This window comes from Oncorhynchus kisutch, unplaced genomic scaffold, assembly GCF_002021735.2.
Source record: "Oncorhynchus kisutch isolate 150728-3 unplaced genomic scaffold, Okis_V2 Okis02a-Okis13b_hom, whole genome shotgun sequence".
In the NCBI taxonomy this organism is placed as follows: domain Eukaryota; kingdom Metazoa; phylum Chordata; class Actinopteri; order Salmoniformes; family Salmonidae; genus Oncorhynchus; species Oncorhynchus kisutch.
Window position 1 is genome coordinate 119,100 of NW_022261979.1, and position 26,355 is coordinate 145,454.

The 26,355-nt window shown below is 46.6% G+C and overlaps 2 protein-coding genes across 2 annotated transcripts; one reads left to right on the forward strand and one right to left on the reverse strand.

Annotated features, from left to right (window-relative positions):
• Positions 1 to 3,212: 3,212 nt before the first annotated feature.
• Positions 3,213 to 10,479, reverse strand: sec61b (SEC61 translocon subunit beta). The gene is made up of 4 exons (XM_020470026.2): positions 10,316 to 10,479; positions 9,579 to 9,676; positions 7,746 to 7,853; positions 3,213 to 3,763 (listed from the first exon to the last, which is right to left on the reverse strand). The coding sequence occupies exons 1-4, from the start codon at positions 10,316 to 10,318 to the stop codon at positions 3,676 to 3,678; spliced, it is 297 nt and encodes a 98-aa protein (XP_020325615.1). The 5' UTR covers positions 10,319 to 10,479; the 3' UTR covers positions 3,213 to 3,675.
• Positions 10,480 to 10,699: 220 nt separating this feature from the next.
• alg2 (ALG2 alpha-1,3/1,6-mannosyltransferase) lies at positions 10,700 to 16,947 on the forward strand. Its single transcript, XM_020470025.2, has 5 exons — positions 10,700 to 10,896; positions 11,287 to 11,458; positions 11,555 to 11,692; positions 14,624 to 14,791; positions 15,243 to 16,947. The coding sequence occupies exons 2-5, from the start codon at positions 11,288 to 11,290 to the stop codon at positions 15,987 to 15,989; spliced, it is 1,224 nt and encodes a 407-aa protein (XP_020325614.1). The 5' UTR covers positions 10,700 to 10,896; position 11,287; the 3' UTR covers positions 15,990 to 16,947.
• Positions 16,948 to 26,355: the final 9,408 nt, after the last annotated feature.

The following is a 26,355-nucleotide window of genomic DNA, read 5'->3' on the forward strand; positions in this document are numbered from 1 at the left end:
TGTAACTGAACAGAGAGGTCGATACAGAGAAACAGCCATACAGTGTCACTTCATCTTGTTCGTATGTATCAAAAGCTCTAGTCAAATGCAGTCAGCTACTAGTGGCAATTACAGGGAGGATGCAATGAGAGACAGAATAAACTGGCAAAAGTCCTTCAGACGAGTGAGAAGCTTGTTTATGAGAAGTTAATAGCAGGAATGAAATATGGGATGTTTGACTTTAAATAGACTCAATTGAATGTTGATTACATGTTGGTTCAACGTGTAAACAATGTTGATTCAACCAGTGTGTGCCCGGTGGCAAGACTTCTACAGTAGTAGAGCTCTGTGAGGAGCGGAGAGATGGCTTCTTGTCTCCCTCCACAGTGACTGAGGTTCACACAGTAGTCTGGAGCACCCCCTTCAGGCTGATAATGTCACTGCAGCAGGCAGAGCAAGACCTAGCCTAGCTGAGAATGAGAACAAAGAAGCAGAGACCGACTGGACACCTGGCTAACCAAGACCTTTCTCTCTATCAAGAGAAGACAATCACCAGACTCACAGGTACAGACATGACAGATATGACTAACTAGATAGGACTCAGAGGAGGCTGGTGGGAGGAGCTATAGGAGGAAGGGCTCATTGTAATGTTTGGAATGGAATCAACAGAACGGTATCAAACAAACATATGGTTTGTTTATTCCCACTGCAGCCATTACAATGAACCCGTCCTCCTATAGCTCCTCCCACCAGCTTCCTCTGGTAGGACTACATTCATAACACAAGTCCATTGTACCATCTGTCTTGCACACAACAAATAGTACTACGAGTGGTTTCAGCGATCCTAGTGGTAAGTGGTCTGTGTGAGGCAGTGAGCTGTCTTTTTGTGTGAGTGCATGGTCTTGGCGTGCCTGGAGAGTTGAGTGGTCTTTGTTCTAGGAGTGAGTGGTCCTCACAGTCTTTCTGTTCAGTTAGTATTAGTGTCTCGAACAAAGAGCAACAGATCTCACAGCTTTGAGTTGGTAGACAGCATCCTATTCAGTGTGAATATATACTGTGTGTATGAAGCCACCACAGGAGGTTGGTGGAACTTAATTGGGGACGAGGAGCTCGTGTTAATGGCTAAAGCAGAATAGGTGGAATGGCATCAAATACAAGAGGAGAGAAGGGGAGAGGAACCAAAGAGAAGAGATGGGAGATGAGAGGAAGCAAAGAGAAGAGAGAGGAGATGAGAGGAAGCAAAGAGAAGAGAGAGGAGATCAGAGGAAGCAAAGAGAAGAGAGAAGAGATGAGAGGAAGCAAAGAGAAGAGAGAGGAGAGGATGAGAGGAAGCAAAGAGAAGAGAGGAGATGAGAGGAAGCAAAGAGAAGAGAGAGGAGAGGATGAGAGGAAGCAAAGAGAAGAGAGAGGAGAGGATGAGAGGAAGCAAAGATAAGAGAGAGGAGATGAGAGGAAGCAAAGAGAAGAGAGAGGAGAGGATGAGAAGAGAGAGGAGATGAGAGGAAGCAAAGAGAAGAGAGAGGAGATGAGAGGAAGCAAAGAGAAGAGAGAGGAGATGAGAGGAAGCAAAGAGAAGAGAGAGGAGAGGATGAGAGGAAGCAAAGAGAAGAGAGATGAGATGAGAGGAAGCAAAGAGACGAGGAGATGAGAGGAAGCAAAGAGAAGAGAGAGGAAGAAAAGAGAAGAGAGAGGAGAGGATGAGAGGAACCAAAGAGAAGAGAGAGGAGAGGATGAGAGGAACCAAAGAGAAGAGAGAGGAGAGGATGACAGGAACCAAAGAGAAGAGAGAGGAGAGGATGACAGGAACCAAAGAGAAGAGAGGATGACAGGAACCAAAGAGAAGAGAGGATGGGAGAAGATCAGTCACTTTATATTTCTCTCTCCTGTGTAGTCCTCTGCAGATCCTTTGGTAGAACAAGGCACTTCCAAAGCCAGGATAGTGGGTTTGATAACCGGATCCATCCGTATGTAAAATAAACTCATTAAATGCCCATCTTTGGAGAACGTCTTCTAAATAGCATATATTTATTCTCCTCTCCACAGGAGGCTGGTGAGGGGAGGACGGCTCATAATAATGACTGAAATTAAGTGAACGAAATGGTATCAAATACAAATGTGTGTCAATACCATTCCATGTATTAGTATGAGCATGTCCTCCCAGAGAAATAGAGGTAGAGTAGGAAGGGTTCTTCACCACTGTAATAAAGTCTGTTGTAATGGAACGTACCCATACAGCGCTTTGAATTTATCACATAATTTATGGTCAGCCATAGAAGTCATAGCTTATGGCTATTATTTTGTTACTATACAGTGACCTACAGTTTATCCTATTTCCCTGTGTGTGTGTGTGTGTGTGAGAGATTCCTTTGCTCTCCCCTTAGGATGATGCTATTCTAATGCGGTCGAGGAAAGGTTTCCCAAACTAGGTCCTGGGGCCCCCCTGGGGGCATGTGTTATTTATGTTTTGCCCCTAGCACTACACAGCAGATTCAAATGATCAAAGCTTGATTAGTTGGTTATTTGAGTCAGCTGTGTAGTGCCTGGGGAAAAGCTAAAACATTCACCCAGGGGGGACCCCAGGACCGAGTTTGGGAAGCCCTGATGTAAGACAAGCCTTGTCAAACTCCTCCTCAGGGACCCCCAGGCCTTTCCATACCTTGAACTGTTCCAGAGCTAGCACAGCGGAGTCAACTAATCATCAAGCCCTTGACTAACTGAATGAGGTGTGCGATTTCAGCGCTACAACAAAATGGTGAAATGTCTGGGGGTCCCTGAGGAGCAGTTTGAAAAAGGCTGGTGCTCTTCTGAACATACCTGATACAGCCTGTACCTGGCAGGAAACCTACACACCTGTCACATACCCATACCGTGCCATGGGTAATGCTTGAATTAGTAGCGCATTTCAATAGAAATCTAACATTAAATAGTCTATAAAACCTAACCGCTCCCTTGGTCCATACAGTATATACACAAGGTATACGGTGCCATGTAATTGTCCAGTACGGACATTGATTGATCCACACTAAATTAGCTACACTTTGCCAAAGGCAGTGTACAGTACATGAGCTCTGGGACATGGTCTAATACAGTGCAATGGGAAACCCACATACAGACACTAAAGACCATGATTGGCAGCAGACAAGGTGTCCTGAGAGACACTCAAGGATCATGAATTTGCATGAAGCAGTTTTACAGAGTGTAAATGCTAATATGGACATCCAACACACAACAAATTCTGTTTGAGTTCATTTATTGTACAATATCACAATAAAAATGTTGTCCAAATGATGTTAACAAAACATCTACAGGTTCCAATTCAGGCTGAAATATATAGATGCTTACTGACGTCCTGATGAGGGGACTAGGTGCCTGATCCTTACTGGAGAGGAATCACCCATTGTCATCAACAGGACCTACAGCAGCCAGTAGGAGATGAGTCTCATGTCAGGATTCAGTCCTAGATGATCTGTGTTCAAGGTCAACACACTGGTGGTCTGCAGTTCAGTTTGAGTTGGACACTAGACTGCTGCCCTGCTCTAAGAGAACACCAGGCAGATTGGGTCTGTACCGCCCGCCGGGACAGGCGAGTAGTGTTGTTGGGGATTCAGGTTGGTTGGTTGTTTGGTCCAGGTCTGATGTGTTAAGAAGCTGCGCCGCAGGGTCAGGGGTTGAGGGTGAAGGGTCATGGGGCGAGGTTTAGGAGCGGGTGTACTTCCCCCAGATGTGCAGCATGAAGACCGACGCGATGAACAGCAAACTCATCACCAGCACTGGTACTGGACCTCTGAGGAGAGACCACACACACAGGTTACCACTCATACGTTACCAACCATACACACACAGGTTACCACCCATACACAGAGGAGAGACATAGGTTACTATGCATACACACACAGAAAACAGTGGCACAATCCCAAACCCCTACAGCAGTGGTATTCAACTCACCCTACGAGGTACAGAGTCTGCTGCTTCTGTTCTACCTGATCATTAATTACACACACCTGGTGTGCCAGGTCTAAATCAGTCCCTGACTAGAGGGGAACAATGACACAAAGCAGTAGAACTGGCTTCCAGGTCCAGAGTTGAGTTTGAGGGCCCTCCAGTATGCACTTGTGGAGCTATACACTACATGACCAAAAGTATGTGGACATCTCATTCTAGTATCATGAAAATTAAGAGTTGGTCGCTTCCTTCGATGCTATAACAGCCTCCACTCTTCTGGGAAGGCTTTCCACCAGAACATTACTGTGGGAACTTGCTTCCATTCAGGTCAGGCAATGATGTTGGTTGATTAGGCCTGGCTCGCAATAGGTGTTCCAATTCATCCCAATGAAGTTCGATGGGGTTGAGGTCAGGGCTCTGTGCAAGCCAGTCAAGTTCTTCCACACTGATCTTGACAAATAATTTTTGTATCTACCTCACTTTGTGCATGGGGTTATGGTCATGCTGAAACAGGAAAGTGGCTTCCTCAAACTGTTGCCACAAAGTTGGAAGCACAGAATCGTCTAGAACGTCATTGTAGCGTTAAGACTTCCCTTCTCTGGAACTAAGAGACATAGCCCAAACCATGCAAAACAGCCTGAGACCATTATTCCTCCACCACCAAACTTTACAGTTGGAACCATTCAGTCGGGCAGGTAGCATTCTCCTGGCATCCGCCAAACCCAGATTTAGTCCGTTGGACTGCCAGATGGTGAAGCGTGATTCATCACCATGGCATAGCGCATGGTGATCTTAGGCTTGTGTGGGGCTACTCGGCCATGGAAACCTATTTCATGATGCTCTCGAAAAACAGTTACTTTGCTGACGTTGCTTCCAAAGGAAGTTTAGAACTCGGTAGTGAGTGTTGCAAGTGGTTCAGCACTCGGCTGTCCCGTTCTGTGAGCTTATGTGGCCTACCACTTCGCGGCCGAGACGTTGTTGCTCCTAGACATTTCCACTTCATAGTAACAGCACTTAGTTGACTGGGGCAGCTCTAGCAGGGCAGAAATTTGACGAACTGACTTGTTGAAAAGGTGGCATCCTATGACAGTGCCACGTTGAAAGTCACTGAGCTCTTCAGTAAGGCCGTTCTACTGACAATGTTTGTCTATGATAGCATGGCTGTGTGCTGGACAAATCCCCTAATTTGAAGGGGTGTCCAAATACGTTTGTATATATAGTGAGAGAGCAGGAAAGAGAAGTAGCCTGGGGCTTAGTGTTGTACAGGGTTTCCATTAGGAAAACGTGGCTCCGGACATTTGACCGAGAGCATTTGAAATTTACTGGACCCATATTTTATTTATTTCACCTTTATTTAACCAGGTAGGAAAGTTGAGAACAAGTTCTCATTTACAATTGCGACCTGGCCAAGATAAAGCAAAGCAGTTCGACAGATACAACGACAGAGTTACACATGGAGTAAAACAGACATATAGTCAATAATACAGTAGAAACAAGTCTATATACGATGTGAGCAAATGAGGTGAGATAAGGGAGGTAAAGGCAAAAAGGCCATGGTGGCAAAGTTAATACAATATAGCAAGTAAAACACTGGAATGGTAGATTTGCAATGGAAGAATGTGCAAAGTAGAAATAAAAATAATGGGGTGCAAAGGAGCAAGATAAATAAATACATTAAATACAGTAGGGAAAGAGGTAGTTGTTTGGGCTAAATTATAGGTGGGCTATGTACAGGTGCAGTAATCTGTGAGCTGCTCTGACAGTTGGTGCTTAAAGCTAGTGAGGGAGATAAGCGTTTCCAGTTTCAGAGATTTTTGTAGTTCGTTCCAGTCATTGGCAGCAGAGAACTGGAAGGAGAGGCGGCCAAAGAAAGAATTGGTTTTGGGGGTGACTAGAGAGATATACCTGCTGGAGCGTGTCCTACAGGTGGGAGATGCTATGGTGACCAGCGAGCTGAGATAAGGGGGGACTTTACCTAGCAGGGTCTTGTAGATGACATGGAGCCAGTGGGTTTGGCGACGAGTATGAAGCGAGGGCCAGCCAACGAGAGCGTACAGGTCGCAATGGTGGGTAGTATATGGGGCTTTGGTGACAAACCAGATTGCACTGTGATAGACTGCATCCAATTTGTAGGGTAGGGTATTGGAGGCTATTTTGTAAATGACATCGCCAGGATTGATAGGATGGTCAGTTTTACAAGGTTATGTTTGGCAGCATGAGTGAAGGAGGCTTTGTTTTGCGAAATATGTGCATATATAATATATATATATAATATATGCATTGGGTGAGTAACTGGACGAGTCAAATGTATTTCCATCGACTGGTTTTACATCAATAAATAGGCTAAAAAGCATTATTTCAGACAGGTGGTTCATATGGAGCTCTTTTGAGCTCCAACCAGCCTTATAAACTGGGTGGTTCGAGCCCTGAATGCCGATTGGCTGACAGGCGTGGTGTATCAGAACGGGGCGGCAGGGTAGCCTAGTGGTTAGAGTGTTGGACTAGTAACCGAAAGGTTGCAAGTTCAAATCCGAGCTGACAAGGTACAAATCTGTTGTTCTGCCCCTGAACAGGCAGTTAACCCACTGTTCCTAGGCCGTCATTGAAAATAAAAATGTGTTCTTAACTGACTTGCCTAGTAAAATAAAGGTTCAAAAAAATACCACAGGTTTGACAAAACTTTCATTTTTACTGCTTTAATGACAATGGTAACCAGTTTATAATAGCAATAAGGCACCCCGGGGTTTGTGGTATATGGGCAATATATCATGGCTAAGGGCGGTGTCCAGGCACTCAGCGTTGTGGATAAGAACAGCCCTTAGCCGTGGTATATTGGCCATGATCCACACCCCCTCATGGCTTATTGCTTAATTACCACCATTGAACTGGGACCAGTGTTTCTCCTAGCATTACTGAGGTGGGGCAAGCCTCCCATAACTGTCTAGCACTGATACCCTCTGCTCCCAACTGGTCAAATTGCTTTCATTGAAAATCTCCACTCTGGCAGATGTGGGTGCCTCTACACCCCATCGAGATCAATTCTAGGGGAAACATTGCCTGGGAGGCAGTAGAGATGTGGTCCTATTGTGTTTCTGAATTCATTGATGAGGATTTGATGAGAAGGCGGTGCGCCATCCCTGAAGTGGAAGGGTGGGGGGAGAGAGAGTGTTACCATACCAACCCCACCCCCCTCCTCTCTGAAGGCTGTAATTGACTTGACCTTTCTGAGTAGATCTTAATGAAGCTCTGAGACCAGCGTTCAACACACACACTCGATACACACCACCGTACAACCGTCCGTCCTGGACTACAGGAGCAACACCCTCAGTAACTACAGCAGAACAACTGGAACTGTGTGGAGTAGAGGAGATCTCTAACCGTTGTCAGTAGTGGTCTCAGTCTAGAACTGTGACCAGGAGGCATAGAACAGCGGCCCGAGCGTCAGAAAGCAGCCAGACTTAGAAAGCTGTAGTGTTCAGTGTTAAGGAAAAGTATGGAGCTGAACTCACGGTGTCTGTAAGGGGGCAGGCTCCAGGAACATACACACCCTGGGGTCTGATCAGCATTTAGCCTCAGTCCACCAAGTCTCATTTACTGCCATTAAACATTCATGCTCTTCCTCATAAACACTGTACATACCTACTCTGTGTGTGATTATATATATATATATATATATATATATATATATATATATATATATATATATATATATATATATATATATATATATATATATATATATATATATATATATATATATATATGCATTTGAAGGAATCCTAGAGACTTTGTGAGTGTGTATGTTTGTGTGTATATACACTCACACTTTGAGTCCTGGTGAGTCCTCAGTGTAGAAGCGCCACATGCCCCCTGTGCCGCCCGCTGACGCTGTGGTCCTGCCTGCACTGCGTGTGCCACTGCTCGTTGCTTTCCTGTGACATCACACATACGAGACACAACATAGGAGCTATAACATCATATACAAGAGACAAGCTATTTACATGAGAGCATGTCAGTCACACCTTTACAGAGTTGTCTGCACACTGAAACAATTAACTTCATTTGCTACAGTTTTGACCATTTGAGTCTCAGATGGTTAGATGTAAAAACAGAGGCTGTAGGAAATACTGCCTCTGCAGAGACTGTGCAGTTCTAAGCCATATCTGAACCCATAACATTATTGTGTGAAATGACAAATCACAGACACTGTCCAGTGTTTCCCGCAGGATTTTCCCCCCAGCAGTGGTGGCAAGGGTAGCGGGGGGGGGGGGGGGGGTGCATTGCTACTAGCAGTAACGCAATGACATGCTAGCCGTTCCCATAGACTTCCAGTCATTGAGCCAATTACCATCAATTTAAAAGTGCTTCTCAGCAGAGATATCATGGGTCGCGCTAACGGAGGATTCTGGGGGGTTTTACACAGAATTGTTGTTTTTTTTAAAAGCTGAAAAAATATTTCTTGTAGCATTTTGTAAATACAGATCTTAAATGCTTATTGTAAATTCTGCCCTGCTTCAGTCAGGGTTCGCTCCAAATCAGTAATGTAAAAGGTAATTTGTGCTTCAGTTGCACTCCACTGATGTGTAGGATACTTTTCTCTGGTGTTTCTTCTCTCCTGCAGCCAGTTAAAATGCTAAACAAAGCATTAGAAAGAACCCAGCCAGCTACATTCCCTATAAACATCAGAAATATGGCCATGCAAAGGTTTTGCAAGAAATACCTTGCTTTTTCATTGTAAGCCAATTTACATGTGGCTGCTAGCCAAATAGCGTTGCACTTCTGTTGACATTTGATGAAAACGATTTTCTGCCGAATGTGTTGAACCAATGCATTTTGTGTGAAGTAAAACCAGTTGCAGGCCCCTAATCCAAACCGGTTTCCTATTGGAAGTCGAGTTAAGTGGTTTAAAGAAACGCTGATTCTTTGTTCGTCCACTTTTTGAAAATGCAGATTTCTAAAAGCGAATGTGACCCCTGGATATACACATTAAAAAAGCAGTGGGCCACCGCTGCTAAATGAATGTAGGGGAAACACTGCCGTTTGAGGTAGAAGTATTATAGTACCCAACTCCCTCTACTACAGCAGTTTGTGTTCAGACTTGCTCCTGTAGTTAATGTCCTGATGTAGTGATTCATAACTGCTGTACACATCCGCTGAGATTAAAAGGGGGCTAAATGAGGTAATGAGTGAATGAGGGATAAGGTAGTAATGGGTAATGATGATGACAGCGAGGCTCTGATTACATACTGATTAAGCCTAAAGCACCAACATCTATCTCTTGGTATCTACGCAGAGGGATATCTAAACACCATCACTCTACCTACAGTATTGTGTCAGAGAGACAGGGGAGGGTCCCAAATCATTTTACATCCTCTAGTCTACCTAAAATGTAGTTGATTTTAGTAATGTAATACTGTGTTATAGGTTGGAGCTAGGTGGTAATGTTGATGCTTGAGGGTGGTTAAGGGTACCAGTATGTAATGTCTTGAGTCTGACTGGAGTCTTGGTGTTTGTTGTAGATCCTTCTGCGTTGGGTGAGGTTGTGTGTGGCTCTTGCTGCCATGCACCATGATGATGTATTGGTATTTTGTTTTTGAAGCGCTTTGAGATTATGAAAGAGCTATAGAAATGTAATAAATTATTATTATTATTATTACCTCTGTCGGACTGTGGATCCTGCTGCGCGGGGGGCCACTGTCTTGCTGGGGGATCGGCTCCCTGCACCGACATTAGTTGCACTTGATGCTGGTCCAGGCTGAGGAAGAGACAGTTACTTTAAAAACACACAAAATACTAAGATTACAGAATAAAACAGAAATGGAACCATTGGATATGACCCACTTTGGATGTGGGGTTCTCTGAAATGATAATCACAAATAACTTCATCATCATCATATATATAAGCTCACTAGCTACTACTAGAGGCCCTCTTTACCAGCGATGAGTACCCTAAAGCGCCATGAACAGCGTAGTCAAATGTAATTTCTAAATGATCATGTCATTGCAATGATTGTTTGTGATAGTCTGGCTGTCTTACATATAACAGAATAAAGATTCGCTGATTCGAAAAATAGCCACGTCTACAAATAGATCATGGATCATCATACTAACTAACTTTAGCTAGCTGGCTACTTTAGATGGCTTCTAAACCTGACAGTCACCTCGGCGGTAAAGAATGATTATAATATAAAACAGCAATGTTAAATAAGACTAATCTATAACATCATGCCTGCAATTGTACTAGGTTAGCTTGCTAACAGAGGCTAATTGAATGTCTCTGTTATGCCTAGCTAAATTGAATGAGAGCTAACGTAAGGTAGCTAGTCAGTTGGCTAAAGCCAAGTTAGAGGTGTACAACGATATAAATTATTTGGAAAAATTATAGAATTCTTACCATTTTAAGTTGCACTTTGGATTTCAGCTAAAGAAGAAAACGTCAACTGTTCTTCGAACTGAAGTCCACGTCAAAAGGGCAGCAGTGCTGTACACAAATCGCTACAAATTCAGAAGGAATCCAAGAAAGATGACGCTTGTCTAAAAAGGACACGATTACAGAACGAAGGACCATTTTAGGTGCCCTATGTCAAGCCTGAACCAAGAAGCTCATAATTGACATCTAACGGATTCAATTTATTACAAATTGTAGATTAATATATAATCTCATGGTAAAAATTATTTATAAAAAAAAGTTACTTTAATTTCTAATTTGTTTAATCTAATTTTGGAGTTTGAACGAAAGGCAAATGAAAAGTGTGCGTGCCGAGAGAGGTGACGTGTCTCATAGGAAGCGACGTGCTCCAGAGGGTGTCATCTGACTCTATTTTGGTTCAACACAGGGGGATTTTGCCGTTGTAAATGAATTGAACATTTGAGCCATCATGTCGATTAGTAGGCACAGTGGCCTATTAGTGTTCGTAAGTTGACCACTATTTCCTGGACACAAGTTGGACAGACTGCATTATCAAGGAGTGAAAGGTAAAGTTTATGACAGACAACGTCCACACTGAATTAGTAACGAATGCATACTAGCTGGTCTCTGTGATACTAGCTACTCTCAGGTTGATATAAGCTCTATGTTCACTGTGTTTAGTGTAGCTGGCGGCTAGAGATATCTATTGACTTTTTCAACAACATCACGGTTAGCTGATGCTATGGAGCTTAGCCAATTCAACGGGAGAACTTTCTATGGGTTGTGGCATTGTAGACTAAACAATCCACCTCTCTGCCATGTCAATAATGTCCTCCATTCTGTAACGTTGTATTGAATGTATTAATACTGTCTGACCCTTCTGAACAAGCCCCATGTTGATGACGAACCTGTCAGTGTCATCAGGCTTCTTTAAACATGTTGTCTGTCTCCTCCAGGATGGTGCGGGTGGTGTTTCTCCACCCAGACCTGGGTATAGGTGGTGCAGAGAGGCTGGTGGTGGATGCAGCTGTAGCTCTACGCTCTCGCGGCTGCAGTGTTCAGATCTGGACGGCCCACCATGATCCCACACACTGCTTCTCAGAGACACTGGACCCAGACCTGAACGTGGTGGGTGTCTATAACAGTGTAATCTAATAACAGTGTTATAACACACACAAACACACTCGCACTGTTTTCCTATCTGACCCTGTTTGTCATCTCCAGGTGTGTGTTGGTGACTGGTTGCCCACCAGTGTGTTTGGGTACCTGCATGCCCTGTGTGCCTACCTCAGGATGATCTACGTAGCTCTCTACCTGGTCTTCCTCAGTGGAGTAGAGTACGACGTGGTCTTCTGTGATCAGGTTTGTGACACACCGACAACATATTTTTTTTCTCTTCACTTCAGCATAAATCAAATAAAAATGTATTTATAAAGCCATTCTTACATCAGCTGATATCTCAAAGTGCTGTACAGAAACCCAGCCTAAAACCCCAAACAGCAAGCAATGCAGGTGTAGAAGCACGGTGGCTAGGAAAAACTCCCTAGAAAGGCCAAAACCTAGGAAGAAACCTAGAGAGGAACCAGACTATGAGGGGTGGCCAGTCCTCTTCTGGCTGTGTCGGGTGGAGATTATAACAGAACATGGCCAAGATGTTCGAATGTTCATAAATGACCAGCATGGTCAAATAATAATAATCACAGTAGTTGTCGAGGGTGCAGCAAGTCAGCACCTCAGGGGTAAATGTCAGTTGGCTTTTCATAGCCGATCATTAAGAGTATCTCTAACGCTCCTGCTGTCTCTAGAGAGTTTGAAAACAGCAGGTCTGGGACAGGTAGCACATCCGGTGAACAGGTCAGGGTTCCATAGCCACAGGCAGAAGAGTTGATACTGGAGCAAAAGCACAGCCAGGTGAACTGGGGACAGCAAGGAGTCATCATGCCAGGTAGTCCTGAGGCATGATCCTAGGGCTTAGGTCCTCAGAGAGAGAGAAAGAAAGAGAGAATTAGAGAGAGCATACTTAAATTCATACAGGACACCGTATAAGACAGGAGAAGTACTCCAGATATAACAAACTGACCCTAGCCCCCCGACACATCAAATCAAATCAAATTTATTTATATAGCCCTTCGTACATCAGCTGATATCTCAAAGTGCTGTACAGAAACCCAGCCTAAAACCCCAAACAGCAAGCAATGCAGGTGTAGAAGCACGGTGGCTAGGAAAAACTCCCTAGAAAGGCCAATACCTAGGAAGAAACCTAGAGAGGAACCAGGCTATGTGGGGTGGCCAGTCCTCTTCTGGCTGTGCCGGGTGGAGATTATAACAGAACATGGCCAAGATGTTCAAATGTTCATAAATGACCAGCATGGTCGAATAATAATAAGGCAGAACAGTTGAAACTGGAGCAGCAGCACAGTCAGGTGGAAGTTGAAACTGGAGCAGCAGCATGGCCAGGTGGACTGGGGACAGCAAGGAGTCATCATGTCAGGTAGTCCTGGGGCATGGTCCTAGGGCTCAGGTCCTCCGAGAGAGAGAAAGAAAGAGAGAAGGAGAGAATTAGAGAACGCACACTTAGATTCACACAGGACACCGAATAGGACAGGAGAAGTACTCCAGATATAACAAACTGACCCCAGCCCCCCGACACATAAACTACTGCAGCATAAATACTGGAGGCTGAGACAGGAGGGGTCAGGAGACACTGTGGCCCCATCCGATGATACCCCCGGACAGGGCCACACAGGAAGGATATAACCCCACCCAATTTGCCAAAGCACAGCCCCCACACCACTAGAGGATATCTTCAACCACCAACTTACCATCCTGAGACAAGGCCGATTATAGCCCACTCAGATCTCCGCCACGGCACAACCCAAGGGGGGCGCCAACCCAGACAGGAAGATCACGTCCCTCCTAGGGACGGCATGAAAGAGCACCAGTAAGCCAGTGACTCAGCCTCTGTAAAAGGGTTAGAGGCAGAGAATCCCCGTGGAGAGAGGGGAACCGGCCAGGCAGAGACAGCAAGGGCGGTTCGTTGCTCCAGAGCCTTTCCGTTCACCTTCACACTCCTGGGCAAGACTACACTCAATCATATGACCCACTGAAGAGATGAGTCTTCAGTAAAGACTTAAAAGTTGAGACCGAGTCTGCGTCTCTCACATGGGTAGGCAGACCATTCCATAAAAATGGAGCTCTATAGGAGAAAGCCCTGCCTCCAGCTGTTTGCTTAGAAATTCTAGAGACAATTAGGAGGCCTGCATCATGTGACCGTAGCGTACGTGTAGGTATGTACGGCAGGACCAAATCGGAAAGATGGGTATGAGCAAGCCCATGTAATGCTTTGTAGGTTAGCAGTAAAACCTGAAATCAGCCCTTGCCTTGAAAGGAAGCCAGTGTAGGGAGACTAGCACTGGAGTAATATGATACATTTTTTTGGTTCTAGTCAGGATTCTAGCAGCCGTATTTAGCACTAACTGAAGTTTATTTAGTGCTTTATCCGGGTAGCCAGAAAGTAGAGCATTGCAGTAGTTTAACCTAGAAGTAACAAAAGCATGGATTATTTTTCTGCATAATTTTTGGCAGAAAGTTTCTGATTTTTGCAATGTTACGTAGATGGAAAAAAGCTGTCTTGATATGTTCATCAAAAGAGATCAGGGTCCAGAGTAACGCCGAGGTCCTTCACAGTTTTATTTGATTTGACTGTACAACCATCAAGATTAATTGTCAGATTCAACAGAAGATCTCTTTGTTTCCTGGGACCTAGAACAAGCATCTCTGTAATGTCAGAGTTTAAAAGTAGAAAGTTTGCAGCCATCCACTTCCTTATGTCTGAAACACAAGCTTCTAGCGAGGGCAATTTTGGGACTTCACCATGTTTCATTGAAATGTACAGCTGTGTGTCATCCGCATAGCAGTGAAAGTTAACATTATGTATTTGAATGACATCCCCAAGAGGTAAAATATATAGTGAAAACCATAGAGGTCCTAAAACTGAACCTTGAGGAACACCGAAATGTACAGTTTATTTGTCAGAGGACAAACTATTCACAGAGACTGATATCTTTCCGACAGGTAAGATCTAAACCAGGCCAGAACTTGTCCGTGTAGACCAATTTGGGTTTCCAATCTCTCCAAAAGAAAGAATGTGGTGATCGATGGAATCAAAAGCAGCACTAAGGTCTAGGTTACCTTTTCATTTTGTCTCTCACCTTCACACTCGTCTTTTTTGCTTTCACTTTTTCTGTAGTTGTGATTGTAGTAGATACAACCCTACTCTCTCTCCTATTACAGGTGTCGGTGTGTATCCCAGTCCTGAGGTTGTCTCGTCAGAAGAAAAAGGTTCTGTTCTACTGTCATTTCCCAGACCAGCTCCTGACCCAGAGAGGCTCAGCTCTGAAAAAGCTCTACCGCGCCCCCATAGACAGACTGGAGGAACTCACCACTGGCATGGCTGATATGGTGCGAGTATAGAGCCAGAGAAAGAAGGATTAGAGTATAGAACCAGAGAAAGAAGGATTAGAGTATAGAATCAGAGAAAGAAGGATTAGAGTATAGAACCAGAGAAAGAAGGATTAGAGTATAGAACCAGAGAAAGAAGGATTAGAGTATAGAACCAGAGAAAGAAGGATTAGAGTATAGAACCAGAGAAAGAAGGATTAGAGTATAGAACCAGAGAAAGAAGGATTAGAGTATAGAACCAGAGAAAGAAGGATTAGAGTATAGAACCAGAGAAAGAAGGATTAGAGTATAGAACCAGAGAAAGAAGGATTAGATTTTAAGAGTAGAAAATACCAACAGTTTCATTCATTTAATTTCAATAGAAACTAGTTTTGATTTTCCCAATTGAGCTCTCTCCTCTGACCTTGTTGATGAGATATCACTGACTGATCCTTCTTGTTTCTTGTCCCAGGTGCTGGTGAACAGTTGTTTCACCGCAGTGGTCTTTAGGGAGACCTTCCGTTCCCTGGATGGGGTCCAGACTGACGTCCTCTATCCCTCCCTCAACACACACAGCTTTGACAGCCCCCCTGAGGAGCAGCTAGAGCAGGGTCTGGGGGGCTTGATCCCTGAAGGTGTGTCCTGCCTCTTCCTGTCTCTGAACCGCTATGAGAGGAAGAAGAGCCTGGGTCTGGCCCTGGAGGGCCTCTCTTCCCTGAAGACCCGCCTCGCCACAGGGGACCAGGCAGGAATCCACCTGGTGGTGGCAGGGGGGTACGACGGCCGTGTTGCTGAGAATGTCCAGCACTATGCTGAGCTGAAGGAGCTAGCAGCACGGCTGGGATTGGAGGACTCTGTCACCTTCCTGCGCTCTCCCTCAGACAGCCAGAAGGTGGCGCTGTTGCGGGGCAGTGCATGCGTCCTCTACACGCCCAGCAGAGAGCACTTTGGGATAGTGCCAGTGGAGGCCATGTACTGCTGCTGTCCCGTCATTGCTGTGAGGTCTGGAGGGCCTCTGGAGAGTGTAGGTGACGGGGAGACGGGCTTCCTGTGTGAGCCCACGGCCGAGGCCTTCTCCCTGGCCATGGAGAAGCTGTTCAGAGACCCCCAGCTCCGCAGGGACATGGGCCAGGCCGGCAGAAGGCGGGTTCAGGAGAAGTTCTCCCTGGAGGCCTTCTCAGACCAGCTGCACGGGTACATCCTCAGGCTGACCCAGTGACACCTCTGCTGGAGCAGTAACTGGGCTGGGGTGCGTTAGCGGAGCAGCTTTCGGTAAAAGTCGCCCTTAGACACATCTAGATCAGCTTACCTTCTCTCAATCCCTGCCTAAATCCTAACCAAAGAATGGAGAACTGACCTGAGATCAGCATCTCATTGGTGCATTTTCATCCTACTGCAACTATAGCCAGGTAGAGGTGGATGGACTAGATATGTAGGGATAAAATATGGTTACTGAGGACTGGAGGACAGACTGGGGAGAGGTAATGTAGAGGTACGCTGACTGAGGAGGACTCTAGACAATTAGTCATTGTTCCTCCAGGAGGGGTTACTGAGGACTGGATTACAGACTGGGGAGGGGGGGGGGGTAATCTAGAGGTACGCTGACTGAGGAGGACTTTAGACAATTAGTCATTGTTCCTCCAGGAGGGGTTGCTGAGGGAATGGAGGGATGGAATCTCAGCTCCAATTAACAAAAGAGTAAGGACTTTACCCATACTGCCCCGGGGCCTCTCGTAACAATACCAGCACCGGCCCTTGGTTCCAGAAGTGTGTGTGTGTGAGGGGGTGACCAGGGGCTTAATGAACCAGAGCTACAAAACCACTAGGATGGGTCTGTAGTGTGATAGACGTGCTGCTGTGTGTTTGCGCATGCCACCGAGCGCCATTAGCCAGTTGGCAGCCACAGATCGATCAGCAGGATGTTTGCCACTTCCTCTGCCCTTTCAGACCTTGGTTACTTTTCACAATGAGGGAATGTTTGGCCTGTACATTGCTGTTGCTGTCGGTCTCTGGGTTATTAGGAGATGATGCTGTGTGTTGGTCATTATGTGTGTGTAGTATAGAAGGTCATGTTGTCTGCTGGTCAGTCTGTGTTACTAACCTCTAGAAGAGCTCTTATTGACATTCCTCAAGTCTTAATAAAACAGTCAGAGGACACATATCTGGTTTACCAACTCTGCTTGTTTTGTTGTCAAGTTCTTTCTTTTTCTCTTTTGTACCAGACTGTTGTGTATCAGGCAGGTGTCCAACACACACACACACTCCAAATCCAACTGTCATCTACCCACTGCAAATGCAATGCCACCGAGAGAGAAGAGGAGTGGAAAAGTAGAGGGCCGTGTTTGTGAGTGTGTGTGTGTGTGTGTGTGTGTGTTCAGTCAATGTTTCAGTGAGCAGAGGAATTAGCAGGAGATGAGGAGGGCTGTTACCACGGTGATTTAGAGACCCTGCTAGGAGGGGAAGATAAAGCGGCCCTCTGGAACCACCAGGGAGAGAACACACACACTGGAGCCACGGGGAGAGGAGTGTGGGAGAGGGTGGGCTGAGGAGGTGGGAGACTGAGTGTGGTGAACGGATCCCCCCCCCCCAATCACCACCTGGGCTCTCAGCAGCTCATAAACACAGTGATTTAAAGCAGGAGACTATCAGGCTTCTGGACACACAGGAGGACTGTTCTTCTGTCTCCCCATCTGTCTGATTCTCTGTCTGTATGACTGTCTGTCCCTCAAAGCCGTCAAGTCAGTCAGTCCCCCCTCATCCCTTCCCACCTCCTCTGAGCCCTGTGGTGGGGTAGTGTAATTCTGTTATTGAGACACCATGTGTCCTGAGCTGCAGTGATAACCACCGCCCAGGAGCCACCGGCACTCAGGCTTAATTCATTAATGAGACCGCGGGGTTGGTTTTAAATAGGCTCTAATTCCACACACAGACACCAGGAGAGATTGGGAAGTTGGTAGAGAGATGTATAGGTGTGTGTGTGTATGTGTGCTGGGTTTTTATCGATGTGAATGTGTGCTGGGGGGGGGGGGGGGGGGGGGGGTGCGATGTATCGGTGTGTGTGTGTTTATCTGTTTTGTTGGCAGTTTGGTAGCGTGTACCCTTATTATTACAACATTAAAGATGAACTCTGTTTTTTTAAACCAGCTCTCTGATTGGATGTTAATCATGCTTTCTGATTGGGTGTTAATCATGGGCTAAATGGAGATGAGGGAATAACAAACAAGTTAATCACTACAAGCCTTCACCTGGTCACAGACCGCTGGGCTAGAGCCCCGAGAGAACACACACACACATATACATCTCGCCATCACCTCCAACCCAGAGTGATGAGAAGTCATGAGGATTGCTCCAACTCAGAGAGGGATTGTGCACTTATCAAAAGTCAACTGAATTTGTCTATTGTCTAGGACAGTGGTTCCCAACCAGGGGTACTAGGACCCCTGGGGGTACTTGGTCTATCCACAGGGGGTACTTGAAGACTCATGAGAACATAGGCTTACTGGTAAATTGCAAATGGGGGGCACTTCCGGGCAGAGCTAAATTCAGTTGGTGGGACAGTAACGTAAAGACGTTAGGAACCACTGGTCTAGGATGTTGGTAGTTCTGGTAACTCTGTCCTCCAAATGTCCCTTGTTGGGATGAGTAATGTCATCGTCAGTGTAAAGGGTTAATGCAGAGAAGAGAGAACGCTGTAGGCCTGTAGAGTGTCATTGATAGATTGTTTAAACAAAGCAAATCTGCATTGATATTCATGGGACGTCTTTCAGCGCTGTTTTACATGGAACACGTTAACAAATTATGTATTTCAGATTTTACTGCTTCTATAAAGTATTCAAATATATTAGCATATACTGTACCTCGTAACTGTTAACTCTGCAGAGCCTTCGGAGTGATACACGCATAAACACACATGTGCACCTGCATGCACACACACACAAACTTTGTGTAAAAGTGATTTAGTCCAGTGACATAAAATAACCATCTCTGGGAGGTTTTAATAAAGCTATCAACAATGTCTGATAGAGGCGTGTTATAGATAGCCTCAATAAAACTCTATGTTTATGGCTCTGCAAGGAGAGACATTATAGGACTAACTCTACCCATTCTACAGTAGGCTGTAGGGGCTGCTGCTGAAAAGATGGCGTAGACAGAGAGACACAGATCTAATACTGTATTGTAGAATAGGAGTTATCTTTACTGTGAATAGAACTGGTCATATCTATCTAGTCTTGAATCTTGATGTGTTCTGGGTGTCACACTGGTGGTCTCCACTCACAGGCTGTCTCCTTGAGTGTCAGGCAGAACAGAGGAGAGAGGTCACAGGCTGTCTCCCAGAGTGGCAGGCAGAACAGAGGAGAGAGGTCACAGGCTGTCTCCCAGAGTGGCAGGCAGAACAGAGGAGAGAGGTCACAGGCTGTCTCCCAGAGTGGCAGGCAGAACAGGGGAGAGAGGTCACAGGCTGTCTCCCAGAGTGGCAGGCAGAACAGGGGAGAAAGGTCACAGGCTGTCTCCCAGAGTGGCAGGCAGAACAGGGGAGAGAGGTCACAGGCTGTCTCCCAGAGTGGCAGGCAGAACAGGGGAGAGAGGTCACAGGCTGTCTCCCAGAGTGGCAGGCAGAACAGGGGATGGAGGGTAGGAGGGTAGGGATGGAGGGAGGAGGGTAGGGATGGAAGGTAGGGATGAGGGTAGGAGGGTAGGGATGGAAGGTAGGGATGGAGGGAGGAGGGTAAGGATGGAGGGTAGGAGGGTAGGGATGGAGGGAGGAGGGTAGGGATGGAAGGAGGAGGGTAGGGATGGAGGGATGGAAGGTAGGGATGGAGGGAGGAGGGTAGGGGTGGAGGGAGGAGGGTAGGGATGGAGGGAGTAGAGTATGGATTGAAGGTAGGGATGGAGGGAGCAGGGTAGGGATGGAGGGTAGAGATGGAGAGAGGAGGGTAGGAATAGAGGGTAGGGATGGAGGGAGGAGGGTAGGGATGGAGGGTAGGAATAGAGGGTAAGGATGGAGGGAGGGAGGAGGGTAGGGATGGAGGGAGGGAGGAGGGTAGGGATGGAGGGGGGTAGGGATAGAGTGAGGGAGGAGGGTAGGGATGGAGAGGGTAGGGATGAGGAGGAGGGTAGGGATGGAGGGGGTAGGGATGAGGAGGTGGAGGGTAGGGATGGAGGGGGTAGGGATGAGGGGGAGGAGGGGAGGGATGGAGGGGGTAGGGATGAGGAGGAGGAGGGTAAGGATGGAGGGGGTAGGGATGGAGGGGGTAGGGATGAGGAGGGTAGGGAGGAGAAGGGGAAGGGATGGATGGAGTTAGGGATGGAGAGATGAAGGAGGGAAGGAAGGGAGGAGGGTAGGGATGGAGGGTAGGAGGGTAGGGATGGAGGGAGGAGGGCAGGGATGGAGGGAGGAGGGTAGGGATGGAAGGTTGGGATGGAGGGAGGAGGGTAGGGATGGAGGGGGTAGGGATGAGGAGGAGGAGGGGGGTAGGGATGGAGGGGGGTAGGGATGAAGAGGACAAGAGAAGGAGGGTGGAGGGAGGGAGGAGAAGCGGTGGAGGAAGCTAACCTCAGTCTTCCTCTACCTCATGTGTCTGCATACACACCTACTAACCTCTCTGTGCTAAGCTCACACCCGATGCTTAGTTAAACACCCCGGGTGGGGGTTATTTGTGGAGACTTGCCTTGGGCATGGGTACTGGGGTGGGATAGGGAGGGATGTGGTGCATGCGGGCATCAAGGGGGGGTTGAGGCTGATTGGGGGAGCAGTGGGCCCAGCCTGGTACAGAGGGACTATCAGCACGCCAACCGTGATGCCAGCGAGCCCTCGTCTCAGCTGGAGAGAACAACCTCACATGATTACACACACCGGGGTGAACGTCAATCACTGTGTTTGTGTGTAGCACAAAGACAATGCATGTCTTCTTGTGTATATGGTTGCGCGCGTGTGTGTGTGTGGATATGTGTGTGTTAGCTGCAGAAAGACAATGCCAGTCTGTTAGTCTGGTTTGTCAATGTGTTGAAGTCTGTGTTAAAGTTTCTATGTGTGTGTTTATGTGTGTGTGTGTTAACTGCAGAAAGACAATGCCCGTTTTCTAGTCTGGTTTGTCAATGTGTTGAAGTCTGTGTGTTGAAGTCTGTGTGTGTGTGTTAGCCATTAGACAATGCCCTCCTCCTCAACATGAGAGAGTATGTGTGTGTGTGTGTGTGTGTGTGTGTGTGTGTGTGTGTGCCCAGTGATGGCCTGTTAGATTGAGCTGTCAGTTGCCAGGCATCAGATGATGATTAATGTTCCACGCAAACAATACGAGGCTGGCAATGATCATAAATATGCTAATGGCCATTATCAATACACACACTACCCTGACGGGAGAGGGGGAGGGGGAGGGAGGTTACACTTTAATTCAGGTCACTGAGATAAATAGAGAAATGAATCCCCCCCACCCCCCCTCAACACAAACACACACTGTTGAAGCTGATTGAGTGGAGAGGATGGTGTGTCGTGTGTTATTTTGGGGTGGGGCGCTCACTGAGATGAAGAGGAGATGATTGGTGTCACATTAAGGATGCGTGTTTGTTTAGTGTGTGCATGTGTGTTTGCTGTGCGTGTGCGGAGTGTGTTTGTGTGTGGGTATAGGAGATGATTGGGGCGGTGTAAGGGATGTTTCTGCCAAAGCTCTGATTAAGACTCTACAGGTTCATTCAGCTATGATCACTGCTACATGGCAGAGAGATGCGGAGAGAGGGAAGAATGGAGTGGGGGAAAAGGACCAGGAGGGAGGGACAGACAGAGACTAGAAAGGACAGAAAATAGAGAGAGGGAGAGAGAGATGATGATGTTGTGGGCCACAGGTTATTATGTCTCAGGCCGTTCTAGTCCAGTAAGACTAACCTGACGACTTCTTACAAAGACTCTCACTGACTGGTCTGTCTTGTCTCTTTCCGGTCTCTCTCTGATCTGTTTCTGGTCTCTCTCTTGTCTCTCGCTGGTCTCTCTCTGGTCTCTCGTTGGTCTCTCTCTGGTCTCCCTCTGGTCTCTCTCTCTGGTCTCTCTCTGGTCTCCCTTTGGTCTCTCCCTCTGATCTCTCTCTGGTCTCTCTCTGGTCTCCCTCTGGTCTCTCTCTTGTCTCTCTCTGGTCTCTCTCTCTGGTCTCTCTCTGGTCTTTCTCTGGTCTCTCTCTGGTCTCTCTCGCTGGTCTCTCTCTGGTCTCCCTCTGGTCTCTCTCTCTGGTCTCTCTCTGGTCTCTCTCTGGTCTCTCTCTGGTCTCCCTCTGGTCTCTCTCTGGTCTCTCTCTCTGGTCTCCCTCTGGTCTCCCTCTGGTCTCTCTCTTGTCTCTCTCTGATCTCTCTCTCTGGTCTCTCTCTGGTCTTTCTCTGGTCTCTCTCTGGTCTCCCTCTGGTCTCTTTCTGGTTTCTCTCTGATTTATCTCTGGTCTCTCTGGTCCCAGGTCACTCTTAGATACATAGTCATTAGGCCTATACTAATTTAGCACATTATTTCTCCACCCACCTGTCTCCTCCTTTTCAGCTCTTTTCCCTCCCCCTTCTCTCTCCGTCTACTGCAGAGGGCTGTGGGGGGAGACTGGAGGTACCCATGGGTCTCTCTGACCTTCATCGTCCTTTAACACTCATACACACGCACATAAACTGTTGATGGAGAGTGTAATGTGTATGTAGGGTGAGGGGCGGGGGTTGCTGATTAGGGCTAATGAGCTCACAGGGGACTGTGGGATAGAGGAGGACCAGCCAATCGCTCACTAAGGGAGTCAGTGTTGGGGAATAGTGAACTATATGTAGTTCAACTAGTAATTTAACTACATTTTGCAGTAGCTTGGTGGTAGTTGAAATAAAATAAAATCTTGGTTGTGTTTCAGTTAATTACTTTTTGTCATGTAGTGGTATAGCTAACTACTGCAACTTTGCAAAAAGAAACGAAAATATGGGTGAAGTAGGAAATAATTTCCTTTATTTTTCAGTGTCATAACTGCCTAATTCTCACATGAAACAGTGTTTTTGTGTTTAATAGGTTAAATGACACATCTGTTAACATATGACCCCAAAGTGCAATGTTCTTGCAATTTCTAGTCGATGACATTCCAGATGTACATATGATCATTTGTCACAAAGTAGTTTGGATGTAGTGAACTACTTTTTCAAAGTAACTTTAGTTCAGGAAACTATATTTGTCTTAAGGGTAGCTCTAATGTAGCTTCACTTCTTGCAGTGTGAAGTAATTGGTATCTAGGTAAACTCTACTTTCAGAGTAGCTTCACCAACACTGGGAGTCAAACTCCTCTAATTTCTGGGGACGCCTCACGTCCCAAATGTGTTAATCACAGGAGGTTGGTGGCAACTTAATTGGGGAGCAATGGGCTCGTGGTAATGACTGGAGCAGAATGAATGGAAAGGTATAAAACATATTGTTTCTATGTGTTTGATGCCATTCCATTCTCTCAGTTCGGGCCATTATTATGAGCCGTCCTCCCCTCAGCAGCCTCCGCTGGTGTGAATGTGTATGAATGTGTCCCAGGCACAGGGAAAGACGGTACGGAGGAGGTCTGCTCTCGGTCCTGGGGGAGGCAGGGAGGGTCACAGCTAGAGGGTTCCTCTCACAACCCTTCATGGTCCTTCAGCGCCCCACAGCCATTAATCTCTACACTCCACTCTGGGGTTGGTCCCTGATTAACCCTGGTCTGAGGTCAGGGCCTGGTCAATAAGGCTTAAGGTCAGTGGTTAACGGTTTAACCACAGTGGGACAAGGTTGTTGTTTGGTTGAGATGTAGAGTGCTGGTGTGATGGTCTGGTTAGCCAAGTGGAGATAACTCATATTAGAAGCCAGACACTGATCTGGAAGCCTGTGTGTTTCTGCAGGTGTGTATGTGTCTGCAGGTGTGTGTGTGTGTCTGCAGGTGTGTGTGTGTCTGCAGGTGTGTGTGTGTCTGCAGGTGTGTGTGTGTGTGTCTGCAGGTTTGTGTGTGTCTGCAGGTGTGTGTGTGTCTGCAGGTGTGTGTGTGTCTGCAGGTGTGTGTGTGTGTCTGCAGGTGTGTGTGTATCTGCAGGTGTGTGTGTGTGTGTGTGTCTGCAGGTGTGTGTGTCTGCAGGTGTGTGTGTGTCTGCAGGTGTGTGTGTGTCATTAGAATGCATAGCGTCTCTCTGTCCTGCAGGCAGAGCCTTAGCCCCGTGCTCCAGAGTGGAGTTATAGATTAGTGTCCGTGGCTGGAGCAGGCAGGGGGCCGGGGGAGCCGCAATAGCCCAGGCTGGGGCAACGTAGACTGGGCACGGCTCACAGCTCATCAGCCTGTCTCTGGAGGGTGGAGAGCTTCACGCGGAGCAGAGCTGTGATTAACCACACTAATGACAGACCAGCTCCCAGCTCCCACTGCTGCCCAACACCATAATCACTGCTTCAGGGTGTGCATGTGTGTGTGTGTGTGTGTGTGTGTGTGTGTGTGTGTGTGTGTGTGTGTGTGTGTGTGTGTGTGTGTGTGTGTGTGTGTGTGTGTGTGTGTGTGTGTGTGTGTGTGTGTGTGTGTGTGTGTGTGTGTGTGTGTGTGTGAATGTGCGTTGTATGTGCGTGTGTGTGTGAAGTGGCTTGGCCATCATTCACAGATTGAGTCACTCTCACTAACTCTGCCTCTCTCTCTCTCCTTCTTTCTCTCTTTCTCTCTCCCCCCTCTCTCTCTCTCCCTCTCTCTCTCTCTCTCTCTCCCCCTCTTCTTCTTTCTTTCTCTCTTTCTCTCTCCCCCTCTCCTTCTTTCTCTCTTTCTCTCTCCCCCCTCTCTCTCTCCCTCTATCTCTGCTCTCTCTCTCTCTCCCTCCCCCTCTCCTTCTTTCTCTCTCTCCCATTCCTAGTCCTCTCTCTTTCTCTGAAGGAGATTAGATCTGATCCAGGCCTTTAGAGCTCCTTCCTACTTAAGAAGCCTGTGTGTGTGTGTGTGTGTGTGTGTGTGTGTGTGTGTGTGTGTGTGTGTGTGTGTGTGTGTGTGTGTGTGTGTGTGTGTGTGTGTGTGTGTGTGTGTGTGTGTGTGTGTGTGCGTGCGTGCGTGTGTGTGTGTGTGTGTGTCAGTGCTCTGGGACATTGAATTAATGGTTGAGGGACGGCAGGTAGCCTTGTGATTAGAGTGTTGGGCCAGTAACCGAAAGGTTGCTAGATCGAATCCCTGAGCTGACAAGGTAAAAATCTGTCGTTCTGCCCCTGAACAGGCAGTTAACCCCCTGTTAGTAGGCCGTCATTGTACATAAGAATTTGTTCTTAACTGACTTGCCTAGTTAAATAAAGGTTCAATTAAAAATTAAAAACGTGATGGATGTCCTTTGTCCCTCTGCTGATAAGCCAATCCCCTCAGCCAACCTGTCATCAAAGCTGGAGCACTACCCTCTCAGCCACATCCACACACTGCAAGACCAATCCTAGAAGGTTCTATCTAGACCAATCCTAGACGGTTCTATCTAGACCAATCCTAGATGGTTCTGTCTAGACCAATCCTAGATGGTTCGGTCTAGACCAATCCTAGATGGTTCTATCTAGACCAATCCTAGACGGTTCTATCTAGACCAATCCTAGACGGTTCTATCTAGACCAATCCTAGATGGTTCTGCCTAGACCAATCCTAGATGGTTCGGTCTAGACCAATCCTAGATGGTTCTATCTAGACCAATCCTAGATGGTTCTGTCTAGACCAATCCTAGGTGGTTCTATCTAGACCAATCCTAGATGGTTCTATCTAGACCAATCCTAGATGGTTCTATCTAGACCAATCCTAGATGGTTCTATCTAGATCAATCCTAGATGGTTCTGTCTAGACCAATCCTAGATGGTTCTGTCTAGACCAATCCTAGATGGTTCTATCTTGACTAATCCTAGATGGTTCTAGACCAATCCTAGATGGTTCTATCTAGACCAATCCTAGATGGTTCTATCTAGACCAATCCTAGATGGTTCTATCTAGACCAATCCCAGATGGTTCTGTCTAGACCAATCCTAGATGGTTCTATCTAGACCAATCCTAGATGGTTCTATCTAGACCAATCCTAGATGGTTCTATCTAGACCAATCCCAGATGGTTCTGTCTAGACCAATCCTAGATGGTTCTATCGAAACCAATCCTAGGTGGTTCTATCTAGACCAATCCTAGATGGTTCTATCTAGACCAATCCTAGGTGGTTCTATCTAGACCAATCCTAGACGGTTCTATCTAGACCAATCCTAGATGGTTCTGCCTAGACCAATCCTAGATGGTTCGGTCTAGACCAATCCTAGATGGTTCTATCTAGACCAATCCTAGATGGTTCTGTCTAGACCAATCCTAGGTGGTTCTATCTAGACCAATCCTAGATGGTTCTATCTAGACCAATCCTAGATGGTTCTATCTAGACCAATCCTAGATGGTTCTATCTAGATCAATCCTAGATGGTTCTGTCTAGACCAATCCTAGATGGTTCTATCTAGACCAATCCTAGATGGTTCTGTCTAGACCAATCCTAGATGGTTCTGTCTAGACCAATCCTAGATGGTTCTATCTTGACTAATCCTAGATGGTTCTAGACCAATCCTAGATGGTTCTATCTAGACCAATCCTAGATGGTTCTATCTAGACCAA